At 49.0% G+C, this 27,152-nt stretch overlaps 1 protein-coding gene across 4 annotated transcripts; it reads right to left on the reverse strand.

Moving 5' to 3' along the window:
• Positions 1 to 628: 628 nt before the first annotated feature.
• On the reverse strand, positions 629 to 26,565 carry SNTA1 (syntrophin alpha 1). Of its 4 annotated transcripts, none has more exons than XM_081559712.1 (8): positions 26,134 to 26,565; positions 23,027 to 23,212; positions 8,469 to 8,673; positions 4,818 to 5,025; positions 4,532 to 4,662; positions 2,195 to 2,391; positions 1,293 to 1,480; positions 629 to 1,205 (listed from the first exon to the last, which is right to left on the reverse strand). In XM_081559712.1, the coding sequence occupies exons 1-8, from the start codon at positions 26,441 to 26,443 to the stop codon at positions 1,116 to 1,118; spliced, it is 1,515 nt and encodes a 504-aa protein (XP_081415838.1). In that variant the 5' UTR covers positions 26,444 to 26,565; the 3' UTR covers positions 629 to 1,115. The 4 variants fall into 4 exon arrangements, with proteins under 4 accessions (XP_081415838.1, XP_081415840.1, XP_081415839.1 ...); XM_081559714.1 differs by having other exon boundaries at positions 2,163 to 2,391; XM_081559713.1 differs by having other exon boundaries at positions 629 to 1,208; positions 2,163 to 2,391.
• Positions 26,566 to 27,152: the final 587 nt, after the last annotated feature.

Consider the following 27,152-nt stretch of genomic DNA (forward strand, 5'->3'; position numbering starts at 1 on the left):
GGCTCTCAATGATGGTTTTTAAGTAGGTCCCCAAATTCTTTGACATTCTTTTTTTCAAGAGGTGGAGCCTAATTCCTCTCCCCTTGAGAGTGGGCTGGGATTAGTGACTCACTTCTAATAAATAGAATAGAGCAAAAATGACAGTATGTGACATCCAAGACTAGGTGATAAGAGGCACAGCGGATTCCTCTTGGTTCTCTCTTCTGTGTCACTCACTCTGGGGGAAGCCGGCCACATTGTCATAATGAGGTGACTATGGTGAGGAACGAGGGCTTCCTGCCAACAGCCATGAGTTAGAAATATTGAAAACAAATCCTCTGACCCCAGTCAAGCCTTCAGATGAGTATCAACTGACACCTTGACGATAACCTCATGAAAGATCCTGAGACAGAAACAATCCAGCTTATCCCTCTCAAATTTCTAACTCACCGAACTCGAACGATAATAAATGTTCATTGTTTCATGCTGCTAAATTTGGGGGTAATTTGTTCTGCAATAGTAGATAACCAATAGACTCGCTCTTCTCTAAGGAAAAGGACTCCAGTCTTTGGTCTGGTCCATTTTGGGACTACAAGGGCCACCACAGGACCCACAGGCCAAGGCACAAACCACAGACACTAGGCCAGGCTGCCTATGTGCTCACAGGCTGTTTATTTATCTAAGAGTAAGGAGGAAAGAGAGGCTGAAGAGAACAACCTGATGCCCCAAGGTGGTGGAGCTGAGGGGAGAAATGAATGAAAGGCTTCTCTGTCTCTTGCCGTGGGCCCCAGGGAGCTTCAGCTTCAGGTGGGACCTCTGGGGACAATTTAGGGGCCTCTAGGAGGGCCAGCAGTTTTATCTGGGGTCAGGATCCCCACAGGGGCACGTACTAGGCTCGGAATGGCTTCTGTGTACACAAAATATCTCTCCACAAAAGGCACTGGTGGGGCTGGGGGGAGCTGCAGGGATACTCCCCCATCACTGGTGGGATCCGCTGTGTCCTGAGCTGGGTCTCCGCCTTCTTGCTCTTCTCTTCTCCCTTCCCTCAGCCCAGCAGCAAGCAGGCAATCAGTGGAGGGCCAGGTAAGGCCATGCAGTGGACACTCCCTCTTCAGGGCTAACGCATCTGACCACCTCTAGGCTAAGAGCCCCAGACGGGTGACCTTGGCCGAGAGGAAGGAGTGGATGATGAACACTATGGTTTTGGGGCACGAATGCAGGTCCAGCTGCTACGGGATGAACAGAGAGAAGGGTCAGGAGCCCACCCAGCCTGGCCTCCAGGAGAGCATCACCCTCCGAACCCCTCCACTCACAATCTCGCCTTCAGCACCCCCGAAGTCCAGGAATAGGAGACTGGCACCGTCGTCCGAGGACATCTGCAGCTTCTCAAAGGGCTGACGCAGCAGCACGGCTCGGGCGGCACCTGGCTCCGCCGCCCACAGTGTGAAGCCGTTATCGATATGCACGGAGAGGCTGCAGGCACGGCCGTTCCACGTGCAGGCTGTGGGGAGGGCGTGGGCACAGGCACAGCGACACCTCAGAGACCGCAAGCCCTCCCTCCAGTCCCCACTGGCAGCTCCAAAAGTGGGGCTTGAATGCCACCGGGGGGTGGGAAGCTCACTGTCTGTCATGCCATTTGTATACCCACCCTGTAGAGAGTCACCCACACTCTAAAACACAGGAGGATGAGTGGGCAGAAAACCTATACCCCACTTCCAGACTCACAGCCAGCAGCACCAAAGGAGGAAAGGGGGACCTTCAACTCTGTCTTAGACAGGAGGCTCACTCCCTGTGAAGGTAGACCCATCATGCCTGGCCTTTGGAGACCTTAGATGCCTACAGACCTCTTGCCCAGTTAAATGTGAATTTCAGATAAGCAATGGGTAATTTGGACCTCCTTCAATTAAACAATTATTTGCTGTTTACCTGAAATTCAAATCCAAGTGAGTGTCCTGTACTTTTTCTGGCAACCCTACCCCAAGTGCCACCTCTCATATCCTCACCAGCAGAGTCACAAAGCCAGGACAAGAAAACCCCTGGGAAAAGAGTCTCACTACCTACCAGGACACTTGTACATCCGAAACAGAAGGCCCTTGGAGACCCCAAATCCCACTCTTGATCCCCCTCTTGAAGCATCCTAAAGAAGGAAACTTGAATGCCCCTGGGGACAAGTGGCTCATTACCAGAAAGGCACTCCCAGATCCACCCAGCCCACCTGTCGACACCTCCTGCACACCCTCAGCAGCCCGGTGACAGCCATCCACCAGCTGGCGGGTCCAGGCAGCCAGCTCCTGCGGTGACTCCACGCTGAACAGGTGAGTGTCCACACCGTGGCGCGTGCCCGTGCGCAGGGCAAAAGAGAGCTCTGCATCGTAGGGCACCAAGCCCTTGGAGGGGCCTGAGTGCACCAGCCTGGGGGCAGGGGGCAGAGGGCTAAGCATGAGGCCTCAGGCAATGGGGAAGTAGTTCTGGGCCAAGGGGACGGTGACCTGGGAAGGGACCCTGCGACTCCTTTTCCACCCAATGGGGGGACAGGACATCCAGACGGTCACTGATGGAGTCACAGGAGACCATCTCCTGCCACCTTCCTCCTGGCCCCCTCAGCTCCAGCTACTCTAGTGTCTTCAAACACGCCAAGCACACTCCTGCCTCAGCCCCTCTGCTGTTCCCTCTGCCCAGCACACTTTTCCCTGATTATCTGCATTGCTTTCTCCCTTACCTCCTTCAGACCTTTGTTCAAATGCCAACTCCTCTGAGAAGCCTTCCCTGACTTCTTTGCCTAAAATGACACCTCAGGACTTCCTTGGTGGTCCAGTGGTTAAGAATCTGCGCTTCCACCTCAGGGGGCCCAGGTTTGATCCCTGGTTGGGGAACTAAGATCCCACATGCCGCATAGCCAAAAAATAAAAATAAAACAGCACTCTCCCCTATCACTCACTAGCCCTACTTTTCTTTATGGTACCAGAAATTATACTTACTTTTTACTGTTTCAGTTGGCTTTTGATTGCCTTTTTCTCTAGAATATCATCTAGGGTACAAATGTTTGTCTAGCTTGTTCACCGCTATAGTTCCAGCAACTAAAACAATGCCTGGCACAAAGTAGGTGCTTAGTAAACACCTTATTAAACATTTGTGGCCTGAATTAATGAATCACTTGATTAGGTAGAACATTCATGACTTGCTCATCCCTAGTAGGCAGCAGGCTCCTGACATGTGTGCCGGAACACAGCCTGGAGTGAGGAGACATAAACAACAAGGGCCCACGTCTCTCAGCTTGACTCCCACTTGCCGTGTAACCTTGGGCAGCTCACTCCCCCTCTCTGGGCAGCAGACCCCAGGGTTCTATCCCTTCTCCCTCTTTGGTCCTCACTCTACATGCTTTCTCTTATAACTTCAGTTCCCCCTTGGAGCTGTTTCTGATGCCCAGTCTCCTACTTGGCAGCCCTAAGCAACAGACTCACAAGTTCCCAAGTTTCCTACCCAAGATCCCTACCTACCCGCCCCCCACAGACACTTTGGACTCAACATCTTGATCCAACCTTCTCCCTTTGCACTCCCACCCCCACTCCTACTGCCCACCCAGACACCAGCTCCAAAACTCCCGTTCATCCATTCATCAGGACACCTCCCTCACCCTCCCCATCTGGCAAGTACAAAGCCTGGTTAATTTTACCACCCTGTGTTTCCAATGCAAATGCGGCCTTTCTCCTCCATCTGCTGCCTCTACCCACCTCCACTGTCTCTCCAGCATAACTGCTCCCATCCCCCTCCTCCAGTATATTTTCCGCATGGCAGCCACATGGATCCTTTTTAAAACAGGACCCGATGAGACACCTTACTCTCAGGTTAAAACTCTTCTCACTCTGTCTGCCACAGCTCTTAAGATAAAGCTAACAGTCCTTATCCAGGCAACTGAAGCTCTGCAAGATCAGGGCCTGCCAACTCCCTGCCTTATTTCTCTCCACTTCCCAGACAGAGTCTACACCCTGGTTACAGCACACTCAGAGAGCTCCATGAACCTGTGAGAGCTCTTCATGCTTCTGTCCCTTTGACTATATTGTTCCCTCTGTGTAAGATGCTTTTCCACCCTTCCTTAAATAGCAAACTTCTACCCATCTGCCAAAGTCCAGCTCAAATGTCATCTTCTACCTGAAGACTTTCCCCACCCCCACCTGGAGGCCAGGTAGAGTTAAGTGGTTCCTACACTCTGCATTGTAAAGGCTGTTCCCAGGCCAGTCTCCTCACCAGGCTGGGTTCTCCCTGAGGACAGAGACCTCTGGGGACTGTCCTTCATCTGAACCAGGCAGCACCAGGTTGGACAGAGCAGGTGTCAATGAGTGAGTGACTGATAGTACCTCATATCCTTCTGTTCCGAGTCCCCATTTTACAGATGAGGAAACCAAGGCCCAGACTGGGCAGAGACTCGCTTCAGGCCACCCAGGGAATAACTCAGTGTAGAATGGGGCTGGAGTCCCCAGCTTCTGAGGTCCATCTAGAGCATCACCCCCCAAGCTCTGGGTGGGACACACAGTCCTGCCCTACCCGCAGATACCTGGTGGTGATAAGGGGGGCAGTACGCGCCGGCCGGCTCAAGGCCTCACGGGTCTGGGGGAGACAGCTGTAGAGGAGCAGCTCCTTTTCGGTCAGCAGGGCCAAGGTGGGTGCTGTGCCCCCGCTGGGCAGCTGCAGGAAGCAAGGCAGCAGTGAGGGGGGACAGGGAAGGGAGAAGAGAGGTGAGAGGGCCAGGGCAGGGTGAGGCAGTGAGGGGAAACGGGATTGGGGTCGCCTCTGGGAGAGGGGAAGGGAGGGGAGGAGGGGCACCCGGGCCCGGCAGGCACCTGCTCAGTCAGCCAGCCGATCCGCTTGATGTCCTGACTCCCGGCTGTGCTGGTGGCCGACAGCAGCGCCTGCAGCTCATCCTTGACCCGGAGCGTCAGAGTGTTGACCTGGGCTTGGATGGCAGCTGCCCATGACTTGGCACTAGCCTCATCCTTGGCCCTCAGGAAGAGGGTGTCCCGGCCATCGGCCGAGCAGATCTCCAGATACCTGCAGGCACAAGTGAGGTAGAGGGGAGGTCCGTCCACTGGACTGGTGCCCAACCCTGAAACCTGAGCCAAGGGATCCCCATCTACCACAAAACCAGAGGAAACCACAGGGGACGTCCATGAGAGAATCAGGAGGGACTCTCACTGCAGGGCTCCGGCCACAGTTGTTGGGCCTCACGGGGTTTATCTATCTTATTTATCTTATCTTGGGATAAGAGACTATATCTCTCTCTCCAACACACATACACATACAGGCAAATACACACAAGTACACACACTCAAACATGTAGCTGTAGTAGTGTTAGTCACTCGGTCATGTCTGACTCTTTGAGACCCCATGGACTGTAGCCAACCAGGCTCCTCTGTCCATGGAATTTTCCAGGCAAGAATACTGGAGCGGGTTGCCACTTCCTATTCCAGGGGAATCTTCCCAACCCAGAGATAGAAACTGCGTCACCTGCATCGGCAGGTGGATTCTTTACCACGGAGCCACCAGGGAAACCCCACTACAAGGCACACTGTATGGTTAAAAAAGAAAAGAAAAAGGCCAGGAATGGTGAAGGGAAAGGGTGGGGAGACAAAAAGCCACACAGACAAGTGTAAAGGGAAGGTCTCAAGGAGGTCCAAGAGGAGTCAGTGGCAGGGAGAGGACCTTCAAATGTTCTGTGGGACTTTAAACATTCACTCCCCTTTGGTATTTCCGTAACCAGTGAAGTGGGGCAGAAACTGGAGAATGGCTCACACATATCCATTCCAATGCCTTCACTTCTGCCTTCCTCCACTACAGATCTCCCCTGCAGCTAGCCCTGGCCATCGACTCAATTCTGACTGATGAGATAGAAAGAGAAGTCTTTGGGGAGGGTGTCCTTTCCCATATGAAGCATTCCTAGCTGTGGCAGTTAGTTTCCAAAGATGGCCTCCACCAAATTCACCTCTCCCTATATGCACACTGTACCTCCTTCACCAAGAGGTGAAGTTTATTTCTCCTCTCCTTGACTTTCTGACTTGGTTTGACAAACAAAATGTGGCAGAAGTGCCATTTTGGCATTCCTAAGCCATCACGAAATCCACCTACACCAAGGTCACCTACGCTGAGAGGGAAAACAAGCTAGCCACGTGGAAAGGCCCTACAAAAAGAGGAATGCCAGCTGCCAGCTGTTCCAACCACCCCTGCTGAGGAAGCAGGCACATAGGTGAAGCAGCTATCTTGGATTTGTAGCCCCTGCAGATGGCACAAGGAACAGAAGAACTGCCTGGCTAAGCCAGCCCAGATTACAGAATTGTGAAAAATATTAAACTGCTATCTTCTAAGCCACTAAATTTTAGGATGGCTGTTTATGCAGCAATAGAACAAAATACCAGGGGAACAATTCTTTTGTCTTTTGCCTTCTTCCTGTCTAGAATATGGACACATGGTTAGAGGTGTAGCCACCAAGCTGTTTCCAAGAAGAAGAAAATCCATACTAAAAACGGCAGGAGGGGAATTCCCTGCCAGACCAGCCATTAGGACTCCATGCTTTCATTGCCAAGAGCCCGGGTTCAATGCCTGGTCTGGGAACTAGGATACCATAAGCTTCATGGTGCAGCCAAGAAAATTTTTTTTAATAAAAATTGTAAAAGATGGCAGAAGAAAAAGCTGGAAGCCTGATGCCTTGAGGGTATTCTTGACCATCAATAGCAGCCTAAATAGCTGACTGCTGGATTTCTCTTTTATGTATGTATGTATTTATTTTTGGCTGTACTGGGTCTTCATTACTTTGCACTGGTTTTCTCTCTAATTGCGGCAAGCAGGAGTTACTCTTCGTTGTGGTGCTCAGGTTTCTCATGGCGGTGGCTTCTTGTTGTGGAGCACAGGCTCTAGGCACGTGGGCTTCAGTAGATGCAACACCTGGATTCACTCGTTGCAGTACACAGGCTTAGTGGCTCCACAGCATGTGGAATTCTCCCAGACCGTGGATGGAACCTAGGTCCCTACATCTCCTGCTTTGGAAGACATATTCTTATCCACAGTGCCACCAGGGAAGTCTTGGAATTCTTTTTAAACATGTGGAAAATTAACTCCTCATGTATTAAGCCATTGCTTACTAGGGCTTCTGATGCTTGCAGACCAATGTAATCGTAACACTAAGTAAAAGTTCGAAACATTTTTCATTACGCTTTGATTACCGAATGGTGTTCCTTTGACTGGGATATTGTGCTGATATGGAACCCCAGTTATGTTCAAGTTACACATGTGTGCACAGGTCAAGCACATGTACATACATACATATACACATATGGATAGTAACACAAATACACACAAACACATATGCACAAATCTACATCCCTGCCCATGCAAATGCTCACATATACACACAAACACTTGCATTTACATGCCATCTACACTTACACACACATAGAAATACAGGTACACACATGCTTCAGGTGATGTCTCGGATCAGGCTGGGAACCACAACTAACCTAAGGTTCTATAAGTCGCAGGAAGGACTGATACTTTCAGCCACCTTCACCTCACCTTTACCCAACACAAAAGGCCCCTTAGTGGAGCACCTGTAAGTTACCTGTGAATCACTAGTTCTTGCCTCATGGGGGAGGCTGGGGCTAGGGCATCAAGTAGGGACAGGAGGTCTGAATGCTGAACATTAATCAGACCCCCCTGGCCAATTTGGGCAATGACTGGGCATTAAACCTCAGCTGTAATTAGCACCCAGAGCACAGGCCTTTTACCCCCACCCCAATACTGCACACCTCATTTGATCAACATGGACTGCATTCACCACTGTCATCACTCAGGTAGCTTCTGAAGCTGAGAGGGCTACCTGGAACGAGGCAAGCTCCATTCCCTTCCTGGCTGTGTGATCTTGGGCAGGTTACTTCCTCCCTCTGTCCTCATCTATAACCGTGGGGTAAAACAATAGGACTTTGCTCATAGGGCTGCTGTGAGAGTTAAATTCAATTGTGCATGATAAGTACTCAATAATGCTGGCTAGTATCAATCTTATCATCAGTGTTAAGGGCTTCTCAGATATGAGGGATGGTAACCTTCCATGGCCCTGAGTGAAAGTTACCAGGTATCTCGGAACCTCAGCAGAGTTGGAAGAGACTTGAGGGGATCACGGAGTCTGATGTCCTTATTTCATATGGGAGAATCTAAAGGTTAGTGAGAAAAAGGGCCTAGTTCAAGGACAACCAAGACTGGAATCCAGGGCTCCTCTGCAGACCAAGTTCCTCCTCAGATGTGAGCTACCCAGAGGAGGAAGAGAGAAGAAAAGCACACCATCATCCCCATAACTTCACTCTTGTCTCCATTTAACAAACATTTCTTAAGCACCTACTACGTTTGGGCATTGTGCTTGTCACTTGCAACACAAAGGATCTTTCCTTTGGCTCCACCACCTAACATGAGGGCATGTCTGTCTGAGTCGCCCCCTATGCTAGGCTTACCTGGTCTCTGGGTCTGTAGGGGTGCACCTCCTTGAGACATATGCCATCTTCAAGGACATGTGTTTGGCATCACGGAGGTCCCGGGATGGGGGGCCAGGGGAGGAAGGCTGCCGCTGAAGGGGTGAGGCAGGAGGCGAGTCCCAGCCAACCGAGGTCCCGCTGGCAGAGTTCTTGAAATATGGTGAGACCTCTTTCATGTACTTGACTGGTTAGGGGAGAGGTCAGCAGTTACCACCATGACGTGGGCTCCCAGGTAGCACATGTAACAACTGTCACTAATTCATTAAATTTTCATTTATGTCCACTTCCCTTCCCTGGTGGCTCAGATGATAAAGAATCTGCCTGCAATGCAGGAGACCCAGGTTGGATCCCTGGGTCAGGAAGATCCTCTGGAGAAGGGAATGGCTATCAAATCCAGTATTCTTTTGTTTGGTTTTTTTTTTTTTTTCAACTCCAGTATTCTTGCCTGGAGAATTCTGTGGACAGAGAAGTCTGACGGGCTACAGTCCATGGGGTCACAAAGAGTCGGACACAACTAAGCAACTCACACACACACTCTCACATCGCTATCCTCCTCTAGGCTAAAGTCTCTGACAGGGCTGCATGGTAGAAAATTCTGGATCCAGGCCAACATTCATTCTTTTACCTTTCTTATTCATAGACCCGTGGCCACCTGGTGGACTACATTTCACAGCCTCCTTTGCAGCTAGGTATGGCCACATAACTAAGTTCTAACCCCATAAGTTTAAGTGTTTAGAGTTTCAAAATGGCTGCTTAAAGAGAATGGGCAACAACTGCAACAAGGCAGTGAGCAAGTGCCAAGACAGAAGTCAGGAGATAGAACTGCTCTGCCGCTGTCCCCTTGTTTGCCTCTCTCTCTTCAGTCTTCTCATCTGCTAAAAGGAGGGGCTGCATGAGATAGTCCTGTGGTGGAGGCTGCCAATTTTCCTCCAAAATAGTGATAACCCTCCAACTTAAGACTTCAGTTTCCAGGTTCCCTTGCATCTATAAGTGCCCATGTGACCAAGTCTGGCCAATAGGATGAGAATAAAAGAGATGTGTTAGGCTACCAAGTCCTGCCCATTAAAAAAGGGGGCACATCCTTCCTTTCCCTGCCTTTTCCCCTGACAGGGTTGAGCTGGCTGAAACACAGACCAGTGGAGCACCATCTTGACCAGGAGAACATGAGCCACACTCCAAAAGGCTGACCAATAAAACAGAAGTAAATGTATGCTGAAACTTTGGAGATGCCACATCAGACTTGAACTGCTACCTAAGAAAGCAAAGAGCTTCTATTATATTTGTGCCTGTACTTAGTCCTTCAGTCTGACTCTTTGCAAACCCATGGACTGTAGCCCACCAGGCTCCTCTGTCCATGGTATTTCCCAGGCAAGAATCCTGGAGTGGGTTCCTATTTCCTTCTCCAGGGAATCCTTCCAACTCAGGGACCCAATCTACATCTCCTGCACTGGCAGGCAGATTCCTTACCTCTGAGCCACCTGGTAAGTCCATGGTAGCCATTACCAATCAATTAAAGCTAATTGATAATAAAACATTTTGGTCCCTCTTACTCTATCAATTAGTTGGGTTTGGCTACAAATAATAGAATATATGATAGTAGTGCCTTAAGCAAGAAAGGTATTTATGATTTCACGTGACAAGAAGTCTAGAGGAAAGCAATTTCAGGGTTGGTTCAGTGACTCAATGACATTGGATCCTGGATAGGCATCCCTACCATTCTCCTGGCCTTCCCCTCATGACCACAGAATGGCTGCAACAGAGTCAAGCCGGTGATTCCTTACATGGCAAAACCAGGAAGGAAGGAGATAGGCAGAAAAAGGACTGTCAACTCATACCTCCCTCTTATCAGAGAGGTAAATACTTCCATGAAACCTTATATTTCATTGGCCCAAATGGACTGGCATGAGATAAATACTTCCATGAAACCTTATATATCATTGGCCCAACTGGACTGGCATGCCAACTTCTAGCACAATCATTAGTAAGAGGAAGTAGTCATGATTGATTTAGACCAATCACAAGTCAGCCTCTGGGGCTGACTGAATATTAAAGTGAAAGTCACTCAGTCATGTCCGACTCTTTGCAACCCCATGGACTATAGCCTGCCAGGCTCCTTTGTCCACAGAATTCTTCAGGCCAGAATACTGGAGTGGGTAGCCGTTCCCTTCTCCAGGGGATCTTCGCAAGCCAGGGACCGAACCCATGCCTCCCACACTGCAGACAGATTCTTTACAGTCTGAGTAAAGACAGCCCCAGGGAAGCCCTGGGGCTGAGCATATTCCCACCCAATTAAATCAGGCTCTGGTAGCATGGAAGAAGGGGAAATGGTTGAAAGGCAGGCAATCAAGGTGTCCACCACATTTGACCCAGCATCTGGACAGTCCCCAATTTTGATGAACAGCAGTCTCCTTGTCTCTGAAATAAGCTACTAGAAGGACAGTGTATATATCAAGGTGGTTGAAAGTCTTGCCCAAGGGACTTCCCTAGCAGTCCGGTGGCTAAGACTCTGCACTCCCAATGCAGGGGGCCTGGGTTGGAACCTGGTCAGGGAACTAGATCCCACATGCTTCAAGTAAGACCTGGTGCAGCCAAATAAATAAATAATTTTTTTTTAAATGTCTTGCCCAAGCACTGGTCTCTCCTCTCCCATTCAGGCTGTCCCCTCAGCTACCCTACTGAAGAATGCCTATGCCTGCTAGCCCTGGGACAGCCTCTCTTCCTCTCTTCTCAGCCACCTCTATCTCCACGGCCATCTGGTTTGTTGGCTATCTGATGCCTGCAGTCAAGGCCCAGTCAGTATGCTCTAGCTGTGAGTGGACAGACCAGGAAGTAGGGGGAAGAAGTTCTTGGCCCAGCTGCCTGGAAGAACCAGATAAGAAGTTATTTCTGTCACAAGAGACTGCTCAGATAGGATCCAAGGTAAACAAGGGTGAAAGTGAGAGGGACGGTGTGGGAAAAGAAGTTATGTTGAAAACAAGAGCAGAGTTTTTTTTGAAAGAACAAAGGCCTAGGTCTGAAGACTGGGAACTAAGGCTAAAAATGACTCATCCTCACCATTACAGCAATGACTTACCCCAAAACTATGTCTCAAGGGGAGATAGAGGTGGGACACATCACAGCCTCTCTGTCAGTTAAACCATTTAAAAAAAAAAACCTACTTTTTTTTTCTCCTTGCTAGCAGAACCCTGAGCCCTAAAGGCTGGGCTTCTCCCCAACCCAGAGGGAAAATCTTAATTGGTTCAAGCTAATCATGATCATTCCATCCTCCTTACTTGTGATTGGCCTAGAAAGGGGCAGATAATACAATTCTGTCCAATAAGCCGTGAGGGAAAATATACTCCCTTCCCTTCTTCTCCTCTAAGCCTTCAGAAGTTGCTGGAAAGCAGGGAGTTTGTTCTAAAGCAATGATAGTCACTTTGACTACAGGATTGGGGTCCACACATTGAGGAATGTGAGGCCTTAAGTTAATCTACCCTGGAGCCATGCTGACTTTAGGTATTCCGGAAGAAAACCTATTTTCTTCAGTGTTCAAACCTCTTTGAATGGGGTTCCTGTTACTTGCAGACAAAAGCCTCCTAACTAATGCAGCACCCACCCATCCCCCAGCCCCACTCAGGGTGCAACTGATATATCTCTCTACTATATTTAGCTACGCCCCTCCCCTGCTTAAAGCCGTGCTCTGGCTCCCTGCACTCTTCATCCAACTTCAAGGTTTTCCGGGACCTGGGCCCTGCCTACCTTGCTGGCTTCACCTCCAGCCACATCTAGCCCTCTAATCCAATCATACTGACCTGCTCAGAGCTCTCAGAAGGTGTAGGAGCTTCCAAACACCTTTGAAACTGCAGCTCCCCCTGCACAGAATGACCTTAGTATATGGTTAGGGGACAGGTATTCTCAGACTTGAATTCCAGCTCTGTCTAGCTGTGTGGCTATTGTTGTTGTTATTGTTGTTGTTTAGTCGCTAAGTCGAGTCCGATTCTTCTGCGACCCCATGGACTGTAGCCCACCAGGCTCCTCCGTCCATGGGATTTCCCAGGCAAGAATACTGGAGTGGATTGCCATTTCCTCCTCCAGGGGATCTTCCCAACCCAGGGACTGAACCCACGTCTCTTGCATTGGCAGGTGGATTCTTTACCACTGAGCCACCAGGGAAGCCCCTGAACAAGGTAATTCACCTCCCTGGTCCTCTATCTGAATAACAACGTATGCCTTAGAGAGACAGTAGAATTAAACGAGATGATGTAAAACACTTGACACAGGTTCCGCCCGCACTGCTTAGAACTCTGCTGTGCTTCTGTGAGTTGGGGCTTTCTCTCTCACCAAACTGGGAGCCCCTAGAGAACAGAAGGGGCTTCCCTGCTGGCTCAGATGCTAAACAATCTGCCTGCAGGAGACTCGGGTCTGATCCCTGGGTCGGGAAGATTCCCTGGAGGAGGGAATGGCAACCCACTCCAGGATTCTTGTCTGGAGAATTCCATGGACTGAGGAGTCTGGCAGGCTACAGTCCATGGGGTCACAAAGAGTCAGACACAACTGGGCAACTAACACACACACACACACACACACACACACACACACACACACACACACAAAGAAGACACAAATGGGGTTTGATTCAAACTCAGAGTCAGTGTTCTGTGAATGGAGAAATGAATGACAGGACAGAAAAGGTTCGTTCCACGAGGAGAAGTTGCCACAGCCCAGGAGGTCCCAGCTCAGCCCAGACATTGCCCCTCAAGAAAACCTTCCCAGATGCCCACTAGATCCTGCACACCCACCACCTCTGCAGGTCCCTAGACCCCACTTCCCTATATGTCGGTGTGGGAATCTGTGCCCTCTTCCAGGCTGAGAGCACTGGGAGGGCAGGGACCTTGACTGACTGGTCTCTGTATCCCTAGAATTCGGCAGGGATCTCTGACGCTATGGGCTCAGCAAATGGACATTTGTCAGTTTTGAAACCAGAGAAACTGCTAGAGGCCTTGCTCGCTCAGGCCATCCTGGAAGTGGGTCCTCCTTCTCCTTGCCCACAGGAACACGCTATAAATGGACAGCACACCAGCTGATGTCTGAAACAGGGCTGGCATTTCACAAACCAACCGGCCTGTCCCAGAGTGGGGGTGGGGTCTTGAAGGCCCTGGAGTGTGACAGTAAATAGCCCAGCTCTAAGGTCTCCTCCCTGCCTCTGATTTCTGCCTGAGTCACCAGACCAAGCAGGGCGGGACTGCCCAAAGGCAGTGGCCTGGAGAGCTGAGGGCAAAAACAAACGTGGCCCTGTGGCCAGGATTCTTTGAGCCTCCAAGTATAGACCCAGTTGGTGTCCACACCCTCTCCAGCCGAACCTCCGGCCCAGAAACTTGGTAAACAGTGACACTTGGGCCCTTCCTCCTCAGGGAAGAAGAAGCAGAGACATACAGGATACCCTGCCCTTTCCAGAGGCCCCGATTCCCAACTCTGCCAAGGAGAGAAGCCAGCACTGACCCCAAGGAGCCAGGAATAGATTCCACAAGAAACACAAGGAACTGGGAGTTCCCTGGTAGCCTAGTGGGTAGGATTCTGGGCTTTCACTTCTGGGGCCTGGGTTCAATCCCTGGTCGGGGAACTGAGATCCAGCAAGACACATGACATGGTCAAAAAAAAGAAAAAAAAGTAAAGAAACACAAAGAAGAGAGGCAAGGCAGGACCCTTTGCCTGGCCCAGAACAATTGGGAGGGAACCTAAGTGTTGCAGAGAGAAGGGGATAAATCCGTTCTGGCTCAACACAGCACACCCAGTGCGTATCCTGGTGCTCAATAAAGGTGAATGACTGAATGTCTTGGTTTTGAGTCTTGGCTCAAGCCTGTCCTCTAAGCTCAGACTGTTCCTTGTCTGTTCAGTGGGTGGTCACTTACTTGCCTCTGCCTGAAATTACATGATCTATCCACTGGCTTACTGTCAACAGCCTCTCTCCTCAATACAAAATGTAGGTTCCATGAGGGCAGGGGCCTGTTTTCTTTATTTATTAGGATATCCCCAGCATCTAGAATAGTACCTGACATATCCAGATAATCAGTAAATAAGAAATACATTAAATAAATGAATATTGACAATCCTGAGGCTTCCCAGGCCAGAGACATTGAATTGGGCTCTCAAGTGATACGGGCTTGTGTTTAATTTCTCTGTTCTGTGACTTTGAACAAGTGACTTGACTTCTGTAAGCCTCTATTTCTGCATCTTTAAAATGATACTAAAATATGTCTACCTCCTAGCATACTGAGATCCAACACTTGTAAAGCAATTTGCCCTGCCTGGCATAGAACAGGTCTTCAACAAATCATAATGTGGTTGGTTATTATTTCTGCTGCTGTTCTTAGTATGACAGTATAAGGAGATGAACACAGGTGACAGACAAAGATTTCAATCCAGGTCCTGTCACTTGCATTCTGGCCTTGGCAAGTCCTGAGGTCTCTCTGAGCCTCAGTTTGCCTGCCTATATAATTGGCACTGATATGCCAGCTCTCTGAGTAGGGCATTGTGATGATTCAAGTCCAGGCTGCCCACCTGTCCACTCAGGATGTTGTGACATCCCTTGGGAAGGGATGACCTTTGAGGTCCTACTAGTCCAGCAAGGCTGGACTATAAATAGTTCCCAGTCACTGGCAGGCCCTACAGCAGAGCTGCCTGGGTTGCCTGGGGCAACAACTCCGAGGCATAAAAGCTCACCTTCCACACCCTTGTGCAGTCATGTCCAGCTCTTTGCGACCCTATAGGTTGTAGCCTGCTAGGATCCTCTATCCATGGGATTCTCCAGGCAAGAATACTGGAGTGGGTTGCCATGCCCTCCTCCAGCGGATTTTCCCCACCCAAGGATTGAACCCCCATCTCTTATGTCTCCTGCACTGGCAGGCGGATTCTTTACCACTAGCGCCACCTGGGAAGCCCTATATGTGCAGTATAAGAGGCACCATCTATCAAGATCCTAAAGGCATATGAACACTTTGAACTTGCAATACCCTTTCCAGGAGTCCTCTTCAGATAAATGTTCACAGGTGCACAAAGGGATCATGACACCATTGTCTATGGTGCAAGAAGCTAGAAACATTCCTTGAATATGGTCCTGCTAAATACAAGAAGTGAGTTCTTGGCAGATCACTCAGTCCTGTTCACAACTCTATCCCTAGTGCCTACATCGAGTCTTGGCATAGAACAGGGGCTCAATATATATGGTTAAATGATCGTCTGAATCCCAATAATGGGATATTTTGCAACCATTAAAGAGAATAAAACAGAGCTACATGAGCTGAGTTGGAAAGAGGTCCTCAACTTGCTCAATGATAAAAACAAATATGGAAACTTCTCTCTGGAAGTGTGTGAAAATATTAGCCATGGGTAACATTAATCTATGAGAAGATAATTGCTTTGCACTTTCCTGAGTTTTTTTTATTTGTGCTTAGTCACGCAGTTGTGTCCGACTCTTTGCAACCCCATGAACGGTAACCTGCCAGGCTCCTCTGTCCATGGAATTCACCAGGTAAGAATACTGGAGTGGGTTGCCATTTCCTTCTCCATTTTTTAATTTAAGTGTATATTATTTTTGACATTTTTAAAATTCTATTTTTCAAAAATATACCACATTCCAAACCATCTTAGCCAGGATTCAAAGACAAGGCCCTCATCAACTGAGGAAGCCTACTAGGATCTTAGTAGTGGGAGAAAGAAGCACTTATTGAGCATCTACTATAATACCAAGCATGAAAGCTCAAAGCTCACTAACACATCATCACTTAATCACACCAATTCAATGAGACTGATCCATTGTTAAACTGTTCTATTAACAGTTGAATAAATTGAATAAACTGAGTCTCACATGGATGACATGGCTTGAAGTGCAGGATAAACATTTAAGAACATGGGCTTTGACATCTGACAAATCTAACTTCAAATTCCATCTCTGCCTCTGTGTGACTTTGGGCAAGTAGCTTCACCTCTACAAGTTTCAATATTCTTATCTGTACAATGAGATGAATGATGTACCTTGAATCATAGGGGTGGTTTTGAGGCTCCAATGAGATAACATACAGAAGGCATTTAGCACAGTATCCAGGACATTGTAGGTGCTCAATAAACAGCAGACATACCATCACTATTATTAACATTCTTACCATTACTGTTATAATTCCCTCCGCTACCATTAGCAACCAGCTCATATTGTTAATGGAGGCCAAAACCTGCCCCCAGAGTCCCACAAGCATTTTAATCAAAGATCCAAGGAACAGGCCAGAGCTGGATTAAGCCAAGTTTTGTCTGTTGGGAATCATATGGCCCTAAGCCATGTATGTGCACAACCAAATTAATGTTTTCTTGAGAATAATGATTAGAACAACGGGTCTTTGCAGTCATGGGGGGTACTGGACAAGGGCTCCATTCATACCTCTATTCCCAGGACAAGAGTCCCTCAGGCACCTCTCAGGCACAGCTACACTCACCTAAACTGAACAGGGTGACCTCAGATTAGCTGCATCGGTTAACAACATCCCACTTTTGACAGCGGTGATATATGGAACCAAATTTCAGGCAGGATACCTGGCAGTACCCATCTGCCAGAGGACAGGCTGGCAGGGACCTGGTCTTGGAGTTCTGAGGACTCATAACGGAAACTCTTAGGAGTCAGTCAAACCCAGCATGAGCCTAGAACCCCCTTTTAAACATTTAGGAAAGTCAACTGCAGTTGAGGAGGTTAAAGGCAAAGTAGAAAGAGTCAGAGATGTCCCCTTCTAGGGATCACTTCTCCCAAACTCACCAGCATCTAGGCTTGGCGCCAGGCCTGGGTATCTGAGACAAACTACACATGATTCCTGCCCTCAGAGACCTTCAAGTTTACTGTAGAAAACAAAAATTGCTGCTGCTGATACGAGATGACAAAGGTTGACATTGACCCAATGCTTACCATGTGGAAGACACTGTGCCATAAACTTCGAGTGCCCTGTCTCATCCTTATAAATAGCAAACAAAATAAACATAAATGAGTGCCTACATATGCACACTGGCCTCAGCACATAACATGCATTATTTCTTAATCTTGCAAACTACCATGAGAAGTGAGTATTATCCAAGGCAGGGTGAAGAGTGGCCTCTGCAATCAGAGAAACCTAGGTTTGAGCTCTTTTTTGTTGTTGTTGTTGTACCGCATAGCACGCAGGATCTTAGTTCCCTGATCAGGCATATTACCCCTGCCCTTTGCAATGAAAGCACAGAGTCTTAACTACCAGAATGCCAGGGAAGTCCTTAGGTCTGAATTCCGAGTCTGCCAATTTATTAGTTGTATGACTTGAAGGAAGTTACTTATTTTTAACAAATCTTGGTGACTTCGTCTGTAAAATGGGGATTATAGCAATTCCTACTATTCTTTGTATTTTTATATACATACTATTCTCTGCTTGTATCTTTTAAAAGCCTGATCTTTATGTGAGGTGAACCTTCTCTTCTTTGTACAAAGTACTAAAATTGACTTTATTCATTTTTGTCCTTCAGCATTACTTTTTAATGCATCAAAGGCTCTCTGTTGCCAGCCTTGCTGGGGGGCTGTGGCGGGAGTGGAGGCATTTGACCATCCCTCCCTTTTCCCTCAGGCACAGTCTCCAAGGGCCTGGCTCCAGATACGTGCACACAATGGGTCTCTCTAAGAAGCAGACAGACGGGTACTGGCTGCCAGCTGGGCCCAGACTCTGGTCACAAACACATCCCTGTAACTGAGAATAGTCTCAAGACACTTGTACAAAATCCTGACCTCACAGAAGAAAAGGTCCAGAAGGCAGGCTGGGGTTGCTGAGCCCCTTAGGCCGGGGATATAGGGTTCTGGCTGGCAACAGCAGTTTGCCAGTGACATGTTTCCTTCTAGGATGTTCTCAGGGAGCTCTGTACCCACCAAGCCCCAGACCTCAGGAAAGATGCCCTGCTACCCTACCAAGTTCACATCCAAAGGATAAGCCATGGCTCCTTGGAAAGTGAAAGTCACTCAATCGTGTCTGCCTCTTTGCAACCCCATGGACTATGCAGTCCATGGAATTTTCCAGGCCAGAATGGAGTAGGTAGCCTTTCCCTTCGCCAGGGGATCTTCCTAACACAGGGATCAAACCCAGGTCTCCCGCATTGCAGGCAGATTCTTTACCAGTTGAACCACAAGGAAAGCCCAAGAATACTGGAGTGGGTAGCCTATTCCTTCTCCAGCAGATCTTCCTGAGCCAGGAATCGAACCAGGGTCTCCTGCATTGCAGGCAGATTCTTTACCAACTGAGCTATCAGGGAAGCTCCAGGATCCTTGGAGGTGGCCTTAAGAAGTGGGATGAGGGCGGGGAAGTTCTGAACAACGTGATCACTGATTGGGTGCTGGGGAGGAACCTAGGCCCAGAGAGGCTTCTAGGAGCTCTGGCTCCAGACTGGGGCAGCTGCCTGTTCTCCACAAACTCCCCCAAATCTCAAGGACCAGCCTCAACCCAGCATCTTAGCTTTCTCAAATCTTCCATGCTCTTCAGATCACCCGTGTGATTCAAAGATTCTTGACCCCAGTTCTCGCCCCCAGCCCTTTGCTGCCTTGGGTGGAATTATCTCCTTTTACAAGCCCACTGGAGAGCAGCTAAGACAGACTTCAGCTAAGAAAAACCTGGAAAAAAAAAAACTAACAAGAAGGCTACAACATCAATTGCATGCATGCGTGCTCAGTCATGTCTGTCTCTTCGCGACCCTATGGACTGCAGCCTGCCAGGTTCCTCTGTCCATGGGATTCTCCAGGCAAGTATACTGGAGTGGTTGCCATGCCCTCATCCAGGGGATCCTCCCAACCCAAGGATCAAAGCCTCAGCCTCCTGAGGCTTCTCTATTCACAGGTGGTTTCTTTACTGCTGAGCCAGTTGGGAAGCCCCACAACCTCAAGACTCTTCTTTTATCCAAGCCTGCTTAGATCAAACCACCATGATCTCCCTTCTGCTCATGGCTCCAGCCTCCTTGCTGCCATTCTTTTTTTCTTTTAATATTTATTTATTTATTTGGCTGCCTCAGATCTTAGTTGGGGCCCACTGAATCTTCACCACATCATGAAGGATCTTTCATTTCGGTGCACAGACTCTGTTGTTGCAGCACGCAGGCTCAGTAGTTGCCACACAGAGGTTAGTTGCTCCGGGCATGTGGGATCTTAATTCCCTGACTAGGGATTGAACCCACATCCCCATCCACCTTGGAAGGTGGATTTTTAACCACTGGACTGCCAGGGAAGTCCCTCCTTGCTGCCATTCTGCATCTATTGTTGCCTCCTTCCAAACCGAGTTGATGCTGTAAAGCCCAAAGCTGGCCTTGTGAGCCCCTGCTGAAAAATCCTTGCAACAGCTCTCTGTTTTCCTCCAAATTCCTTTAGTCTGGCACTCAAGGCCCTGCAGGATCTGTCAATCTGAATAGCCCCCTGTTTCTCCACCTGCTTCCTCATACCTAAGCTCAGATGAAGCTGAATTACTTCCCAGGCAGTTCCCCAGGTAAGTCAAGTCATTTCACCCCTTCCTTTTGCTCAGACAACTTCCATTCCTGGAATGCCCTTTCTCTACCCCATTCCTATCTCTGCTTATTGTTCATAAGGTGCCAGCATCCCTCCTCCAGGAAGTCTTTCCTGACCACTTAGAGAGAGGATACCACTGCTTCCCATCTGGTAGGTTTGCTTAGCTATCTGCTCCATGAGACAGAGTCCCCTTGAAACCACTGAGTAGAGCAGTATAAAGGGAGGATGAGAGAACGAGAAAGCAGCAGAGCGCTTTCATCCAAAAGGGAGGAAAAATACGCGAGATTATAAACAACTTTATGCCAAGAAATTTGGCAGCTTAAATGAAATGGACAAATTCCTTGTAAGACATAAACTACCAAAACACATTCAAGGAAAGCATAGATCATCTAAACTGTCTTATTAAAGACATTAAAATCGTGACTTCCCTGGCAATCCAGTGGTTAGGACTCTGCACTTCCACTGCAGGGGGCCTGGGTTTGATCCCTGGTCAGGGAACTAAGATCTCGTATGTTGCAAAGTGTGGCAAAAAAAACACAACTTTTCTATAAAGTTAGCTTCCCTGGAGACTGCTACCAAACATTTAAGCAGGAAATAATACCAATTCTATGTAAATGTGATGGGACAGGAGAGGAGTTACTAACAGAAAAAAGTGAAAATGTTAATCTGACTCTTTGCAACCGCATGGAGTGTAGCCTGCCAGGCTCCTCTGTCCACAGAATTCTCCAGGCAAGAAAACAGGAGTGGGTAGCCATCCCCTTCTCCAGCCTGCTATGTGCCAAATCCTATGCTGGGCAAGAGGCAGGCCAGGCTCCACCCAGCAGCCTGCAGCAGGGCTTGCCAAGGAAAGATCTTGCCCAATGAAAAGTTTTAGAGAACACAAGTGCCAGAGACCCTCAGTCCTGGGATGGTATGTATACTATATCCCTTCCCTACTCTATCAGCACTAAACATTGCAAATCAATTCCAGCTCCTTTCTGCTGAGTTCAGATAAGACCTCCCAATCTTTCCAAATATGGAACTCCCAGGAGCCACCAAGGAAACTGACACTCAGAATGAAAGCTGTTGGACATCTCTGATCTAGCTTAACCTCAGCAGATACGAGAACTGAGGCTCAGAGAAAATGAGGATCTTGCCCAAGGCCAGATTAATTACAGAGCAGACAGGATTTTAGATGCTGATTTTTAAATGGCTTGTGTGGAATCAGTTCCATCGCTCAGTCTTGTCCAACTCTTTGCGACCCCATGGACTGCAGCACGCCAGGCTTCCCTGTCCATTACCAACTCCCAGAGCTTGCTCAAACTCACGTCCATCAAGTCGGTGATGCCATCGAACCATCTCACCCTCTGTCATTCCATTTTTAGACAGTGTTCATATTTTGTCCCCCATTCAATAGTGGGCTCTTTCAGGCAGGCCCTGGGTCCAGTTTACCTTCTACCCCAATGCTCTGCACATCGGGTACATAGTAGGTCTCTGGAAAGGCATCTTGGCTTTAATGAGGAAGGAATGGAGTGAATGAGGTAGACAGAGGCTTGGGTATTAACCCCAATACCAGGAAATGCTTCAAATGTCTAACACTAAAAGACATTACTTTCTCAGAATGATCCACACTAAGAACCCAAAAAGAGACATTCTCTACCTAAAGATGAGGAGGGGAGGGGGACCTCAGTGTGGATTAGAGACGTGTCTACAGTAGAAATTTTTACCATCTATGAACTAAATTTTCAAACAGCAGAGACTAAAAGAGCTTTTCAAGTCAACTGAAATATGACATTTTGATGAATTTCAACTATTTCAAACTGCATTACTGGCTATAAATATCAAAGTGATGAGGCATGTGGAAAGAAAGTCTCCTATATCCATCTCCTTTATGTGTGATCTCGTTATTTAACTTTGCTGTTAAAATATGATTGATATCCTTAAGCTTTCAGGGATCAGTCCTGCAGAGTCAGCTTTAAGTGTATATTTAAAAATGCAACAGTAGCATTTGAATAGGCACACAGTACATTTAAATAAATAATAAAATGTAAAAATAAAATAAAACAAAATGGGAGAGAATCCAGGTCAGGCCAATAAGAACGCCAAAGATCACCCAGGGCTCCAGAGCCTGTTGGCTTCTGTGGCCTCTTGGAGACCTCTTTGGCAACCTATCGGGATCTGGGCCTGGGGCTCAGTGCAGCAGCTTCGCTGGCCATGGCATTCTCCATCAGCCCCCGCCACCTCCCTGTGCCTGTTCTGGGCCGGGAGCCAAAGACTCATTCCTCGGGCCCTCATGGCTTCCGGAACTGACAGGGTAGAATTTGACGAAAGGGCTGAGCAAAGCAGAAACCTCCTGACAGAGATGGCAAAAGGCAGGAGCGGAACCACCCCGGCAAGAGACTATAACAAGTGATGGGAAACTGAGGCCCGGAGAAAGCAAAGGTCTCATCTAAGACCGTACAGTGAGAGGAGAGTGGCGAGGAGCCACTAAGTTCCCCTCCCCTCCAAAACATACTCCTCTTAGATCCTAGCTGGAAGTAGCCAACGTCCTGCTACATAAAGGCCAAGTACACTCCCAAGGCAGGATGGGTCACAGGGTTCTAGGGCCCCTGGGTGATAGGAGGATTCAGAGTTGAGAGCTCCCCCGGTTTCTTAGGCAAGATTCTAAGTCTCTTCCCTAACCCCACCTTTTTCTTCCCCTGTGTCACTCACCGAGTGGCAGTTCTCCTATAGACCTTTCATCCTAGTCCCACAACCCAGCAAGGCAGACGTTATATCCCTGCCCTACAGATGAGAAAACTAAGGCTCCGGGAAATGAAGTGACTCATCCAAGGTCAAACAGCTAGGGAGTGGGAGAGAGGAAATGAAGTCCAGATCTGTCTGGCTCTGAAGCAGCTCTATCCCCACCACACCAATGTCTCAAGGCAGGTCTCCAAGTTCTGTTTCTGTTTTCAACCCTGCCTACCTCCCAGATCCCACTGCTTGAGGCCTGGGGGGTGGTAGGGAAGAACTGAACACCCCCGGGGTCCCCAGTGCTTACCCTCCAGCACCACCTCTTTGCCGGTCTTCTTCAGGACTTGCACTGCCTCGTCATGGGTGGCAGAGGAAAGGTCCTCCCCATTCACGGACAGGATGGCATCCCCCACGAAGAGGGCCTCCGTCTGGTCGGCTGCCAGGCCCTTGAAGATCTTGGAGATAAGAATAGGCATCTTGTTCTCTCGGCCCCCTGGACAAGCACAGAAAGAGGAAGAAACTGAGGCAGACACTCCAACACCTGCGAGTCACAATAAGGCAAAATTATTTCTGAAGGTCTCCCACCGTGTCCAGCCCAGGACCAGGAAAGCGGCAGTGCGAGGCAAAGAGAATCTCAGAAAAGAGCCTGAGAAGTTTGGGGCACTAATGCTACCTAAAAGGCATTTTCTGAAATTTACAATGTTATAATGGATCTTTTGGTTAAGTGCTTTGGGTGGTCACCAGTGTTTGAAGAACTTACAAGATGCTTCAATAACTTCTTCTTATTTTGGACTTTAAGTGAGTTTCCCATAATGGGGGAACCCACTGATAACCTCTAATCGAGAATAAAGATAGAAGTCAGTTACTGCTATGGCCACAAAGCTGAAAGCTTCACAACCTAGGTCTCAGGCTAGAAACCAGGGCTTTAAAGTCTAGAGATTTCAAAAGCCTATCTGAATTGCATCTCTGATGCAAAAAGACAAAAAAAAAAAAATCAAATATTAATACATTTTGCCATATTGCTTTATTTCTAAACTCTTGAATGTCCTTTTAAAATAATAAACAGTAATAACAGTTCACATTAGTTCCACATACCAAGTGCCAAGCACCATGTTAAATGCTTTCAATCTTGTCTCATTGCATCTTCACAACACCCAGTCACACAGGCATGCTCAGATTCCTATTGGGAAGGTTGAAGTGTGGAGAGAAACCCCTTGTCCAAGGTCACCCAGCTAATTAGTGGCAAAGCCAATATCTGAACCTAGGTCTCCTGGCTCCAGAACCAACACTCTTAACCCTCTGGTAGGCTGCAAGTCAGGCCCTCAGATACCACATTATTGCTCCATCCTCAAAGATGAAGAACAAGTAGCCTGGGGAGAGGAGGTCATAATTTCAAGGTCACTCAACAAACTGGTGGCAGAAGTAGGACTGGAATGCCTCTCTGGAACCCCACATAGGCCCAGCAGTTTGCTCACTGCAGTGCACAGAGCTTGAAGCCTAGGAAAGGAAGGAGTTTCTATTTATATTGAGTTGGCCAAAATGTGCATTCGAGTTTTTCTATAAGATGATATGGAAAACCTCGAATGAACTTTTGGGCCAACCCAGTATCTGTCCTCTTCCACCTGAAACTAGGGACTTCAGGTCAGTTTGAATCCATGGCCATTCCTTGATGCCTTGGGCTGGGCTGGACCCTAAAGGAAAGGTCAACACAGCAACAGGAGTCCAGTCTCCATACATAAAGAATTGAATGGAGCTGGTATTCCCCCTGACACCTCCTAAAAGTCCCTTTACCCCCACCTGGGAGTATGAAGCTAGGGAGTAACTTTATGTGATCTTGAAAAGTCCTCTTCCTCTCCAAGACTCAGTTTGTCTATCTGCAAAGTGGAACACTATATGAACATTAAGTTCCTTCCTGCTTTAACACAGAGTGTACAATATCTGCATTGATCTGTTGCCCTATCCCATGCTGGTGTTTGAGGGCAAAACAGGTGTCCACCTCCTGGCTTTCTCATTACCACCGTTTTAGATCCCTTTGGTTAGTTGCATGGAAGTTTGCCCTTCCCCGGGGAAAAATCGACTTCTCTGAACACTCTTTAGTGGCTTGATAATTGAGGTTCAAATCACAGCTCTGTCACTCACTGACTGTGTGATCCTAGGAAAATCATTTTACTTTTCCGAGTTTCAGTTTCCTCACCTGCTAAATGAAGATTATACTTCGTATCTTTTAGTACTTGTTGCCAGGATGAAGTGGATCCTGAGCCTAGAGTACTAGGCATAGCACTTGGCACACAGTGGTAGCCAAGTCACCACCATCCCCACCCCCTCAGGAAGGAATGGTGAACACAGCAGCCGGGGTGTGCAGACTTTTCAGCATCAGGTTAGTTACTTTGGGATTCTTTCCTGACCTTCATTTTTCCTCTCATCTAACAGCAATAACTATCTAGACACCTATTATGTGTTGGCAGAGTGAGTATTTTGGACACCTATCTTCATAGAAACATCCCAATTCTATCATTACTCTCATTATATAGTTGAGGAAACTCAGGTCTAGAGATGGGAAAGGGCTTCCCAGGTGGCACTAGCGATAAAGAACCCGCTTGCCAATGCAGCAGACATGAGAGACGTGGGTTTGATCCCTGGGTCGGGAAGATTCCCTGCAGCAGGAAATGGCAACCCAGTATCTTTGCCTGGAGAATCCCATGGACAGAGGAGCCTACCAAGCTACAGTCCATGGGATCTTACCACACAAGTTCACGCAGGTGATTCTGGACTTCAGTTTGGGTTGCACCTTGAAGAAAGCTGTCAATACTGGGGGCTGAAAGCCCATCTCAATCCTGTGATGGTGGACAATTAGGACTCTTCACCTACACATACAGGCTTCCTAGGTCCTCAGATTTCCAGGTCCTTTCCAGTCCCCTGTCTGTGAGCCCAGACCAGTTGGTACCTCCACCTAGTCTCCATCCCAGCCATGCTTCCTACTCCAGGCCTTACCCCTCCTTCCCTTCTACTTTGACTTTATCTTGAAGACTTCCTCCTCCTTTCCCTAATAGCACCCCAGGCCTCAGTCTCCCTTCTCTATCCTTTGCTCTCCTGGGTTCCCTCTTGTCCTTGATGCCCATGCAACTCCTGAGAGGCAATCAGTCTCAGATCTCTTTGCCTAGGCACACAACTCCCCACCCACTTGTCCTTGGTGTGCCCCCAAAGCCGTCCACACCTGTGCCTTCTGACTGAGACCTCAAAGCCCTCTCCGACCTTGGTGCTCTGGTGCCCTCGGTTCTGTCCTCCCAGACGCCGTTACCCCGGACAGAAGCCCACCAACTCCACGTCCTCAATACGCTGCCAGCCCCCGCGATCCCTGCGCCTCAGCGGTCCCACAGACACCAATACCCGTGCCCTGGGTGCCCCCGCGCCCACCTTTGATGCTGATACCCAGCCCGCCGGCTTCGGCCTTGCGCACCGTCACGCGGCGCGGCTGGAGCAGCAGCGCCTCCGGCAGCGGCGGGGACGCGGCGCCCGGTTCGGCAGCGCCGTTGAGCTGCCCGGGCTCAGGCTCCCGCTGGGCACCGGGCTCCGGTCCAGGCTCGCCGTCGGCGGGGCTCACGGTCAGAGCGTCTTCCTCTAGACTGAGCAGCACCCGCTGCCACCGCTCGCCGCCAGCCCCCGAGCCTGCCCCGGCGCGCAGTTCCAGCAGCCCGGTGCGCGGGGCGCGCCTGCCTGACGCCATCTTCGCCTCCGAGCCCCCGGGCCGCCGCGCTCGCCCTGCTCGCGCAGTACCCGGCCGGCTCCGACCCAGCGCCCAGAGCTGAGGGCAGCCGGGGCCCAGCTGGGCCAGCCGCCACCCTACCCGAGACCGCTGGGGGTGGAGCCTCGGTGGGCGTGGCTGTATATGGGTGTGGCTAACGTCGAGGGGCGTGGTCACCGGCAAGCTAGAAGGTGCTGTGGCGGGCTCCAGGAGCCAGAGGATATACAGTGAGACTACATTACTTTGCCCACAAAGGTCCATATAGTCAAAGCTATGGTTTTTCCAGTATTCACGTACAGATGTGAGAGTTGGACCATAAAGAAGGCTGAGCGCTGAAGAATTGATGCTATCGAACTGTGGTGCTGGGGAAGACAATCTTGACAGTCCCTTGGACAGCAAGGAGATCAAACCAGTCAGTCCTAAAGGAAATCAACCCTGAATATTCATTGGAAGTATGGTTGCTGAAGCTGAAGGTCCAATACTTTGGCTACGCGATGCAAAAAGCAGGCTCATTAGAAAAGACCCTGATGCTGGGAAAGATTGAGGGCAGGATGAGAAGGGGACGACAGATGATGACATGGTTGGAGGTATCACCGACTCGATGGACATGAGTTTGAGCAAAATCTAGGAGATGGTGATGGACAGGGAAGCCTGGCGTGTTGCAGTCCATGGGGTCACAAAGAGTTGGACA

This window comes from Giraffa tippelskirchi, chromosome 13 (genome assembly GCF_054371585.1).
Source record: "Giraffa tippelskirchi isolate mGirTip1 chromosome 13, T2T-mGirTip1v1.2.pri, whole genome shotgun sequence".
NCBI lineage: Eukaryota > Metazoa > Chordata > Mammalia > Artiodactyla > Giraffidae > Giraffa > Giraffa tippelskirchi.

What these genes read in the sequence shown, in the direction of transcription:
- SNTA1 (XM_081559715.1), bottom strand. Translation starts at nt 26,443, where the DNA reads ATGGCGTCAGGCAGGCGCGCCCCGCGCACCGGGCTGCTGGAACTGCGC. An exon ending in CCTACAGACCCAGAGACCAG is followed by an intron (nt 5,026 to 8,468) that starts GTAAGCCTAGCA and finishes TTGTGCCTGCAG; the next exon opens with GTATCTGGAGATCTGCTCGG. An exon ending in TGTGCAGGAGGTGTCGACAG is followed by an intron (nt 1,481 to 2,194) that starts GTGGGCTGGGTG and finishes CCCTCCCCACAG; the next exon opens with CCTGCACGTGGAACGGCCGT.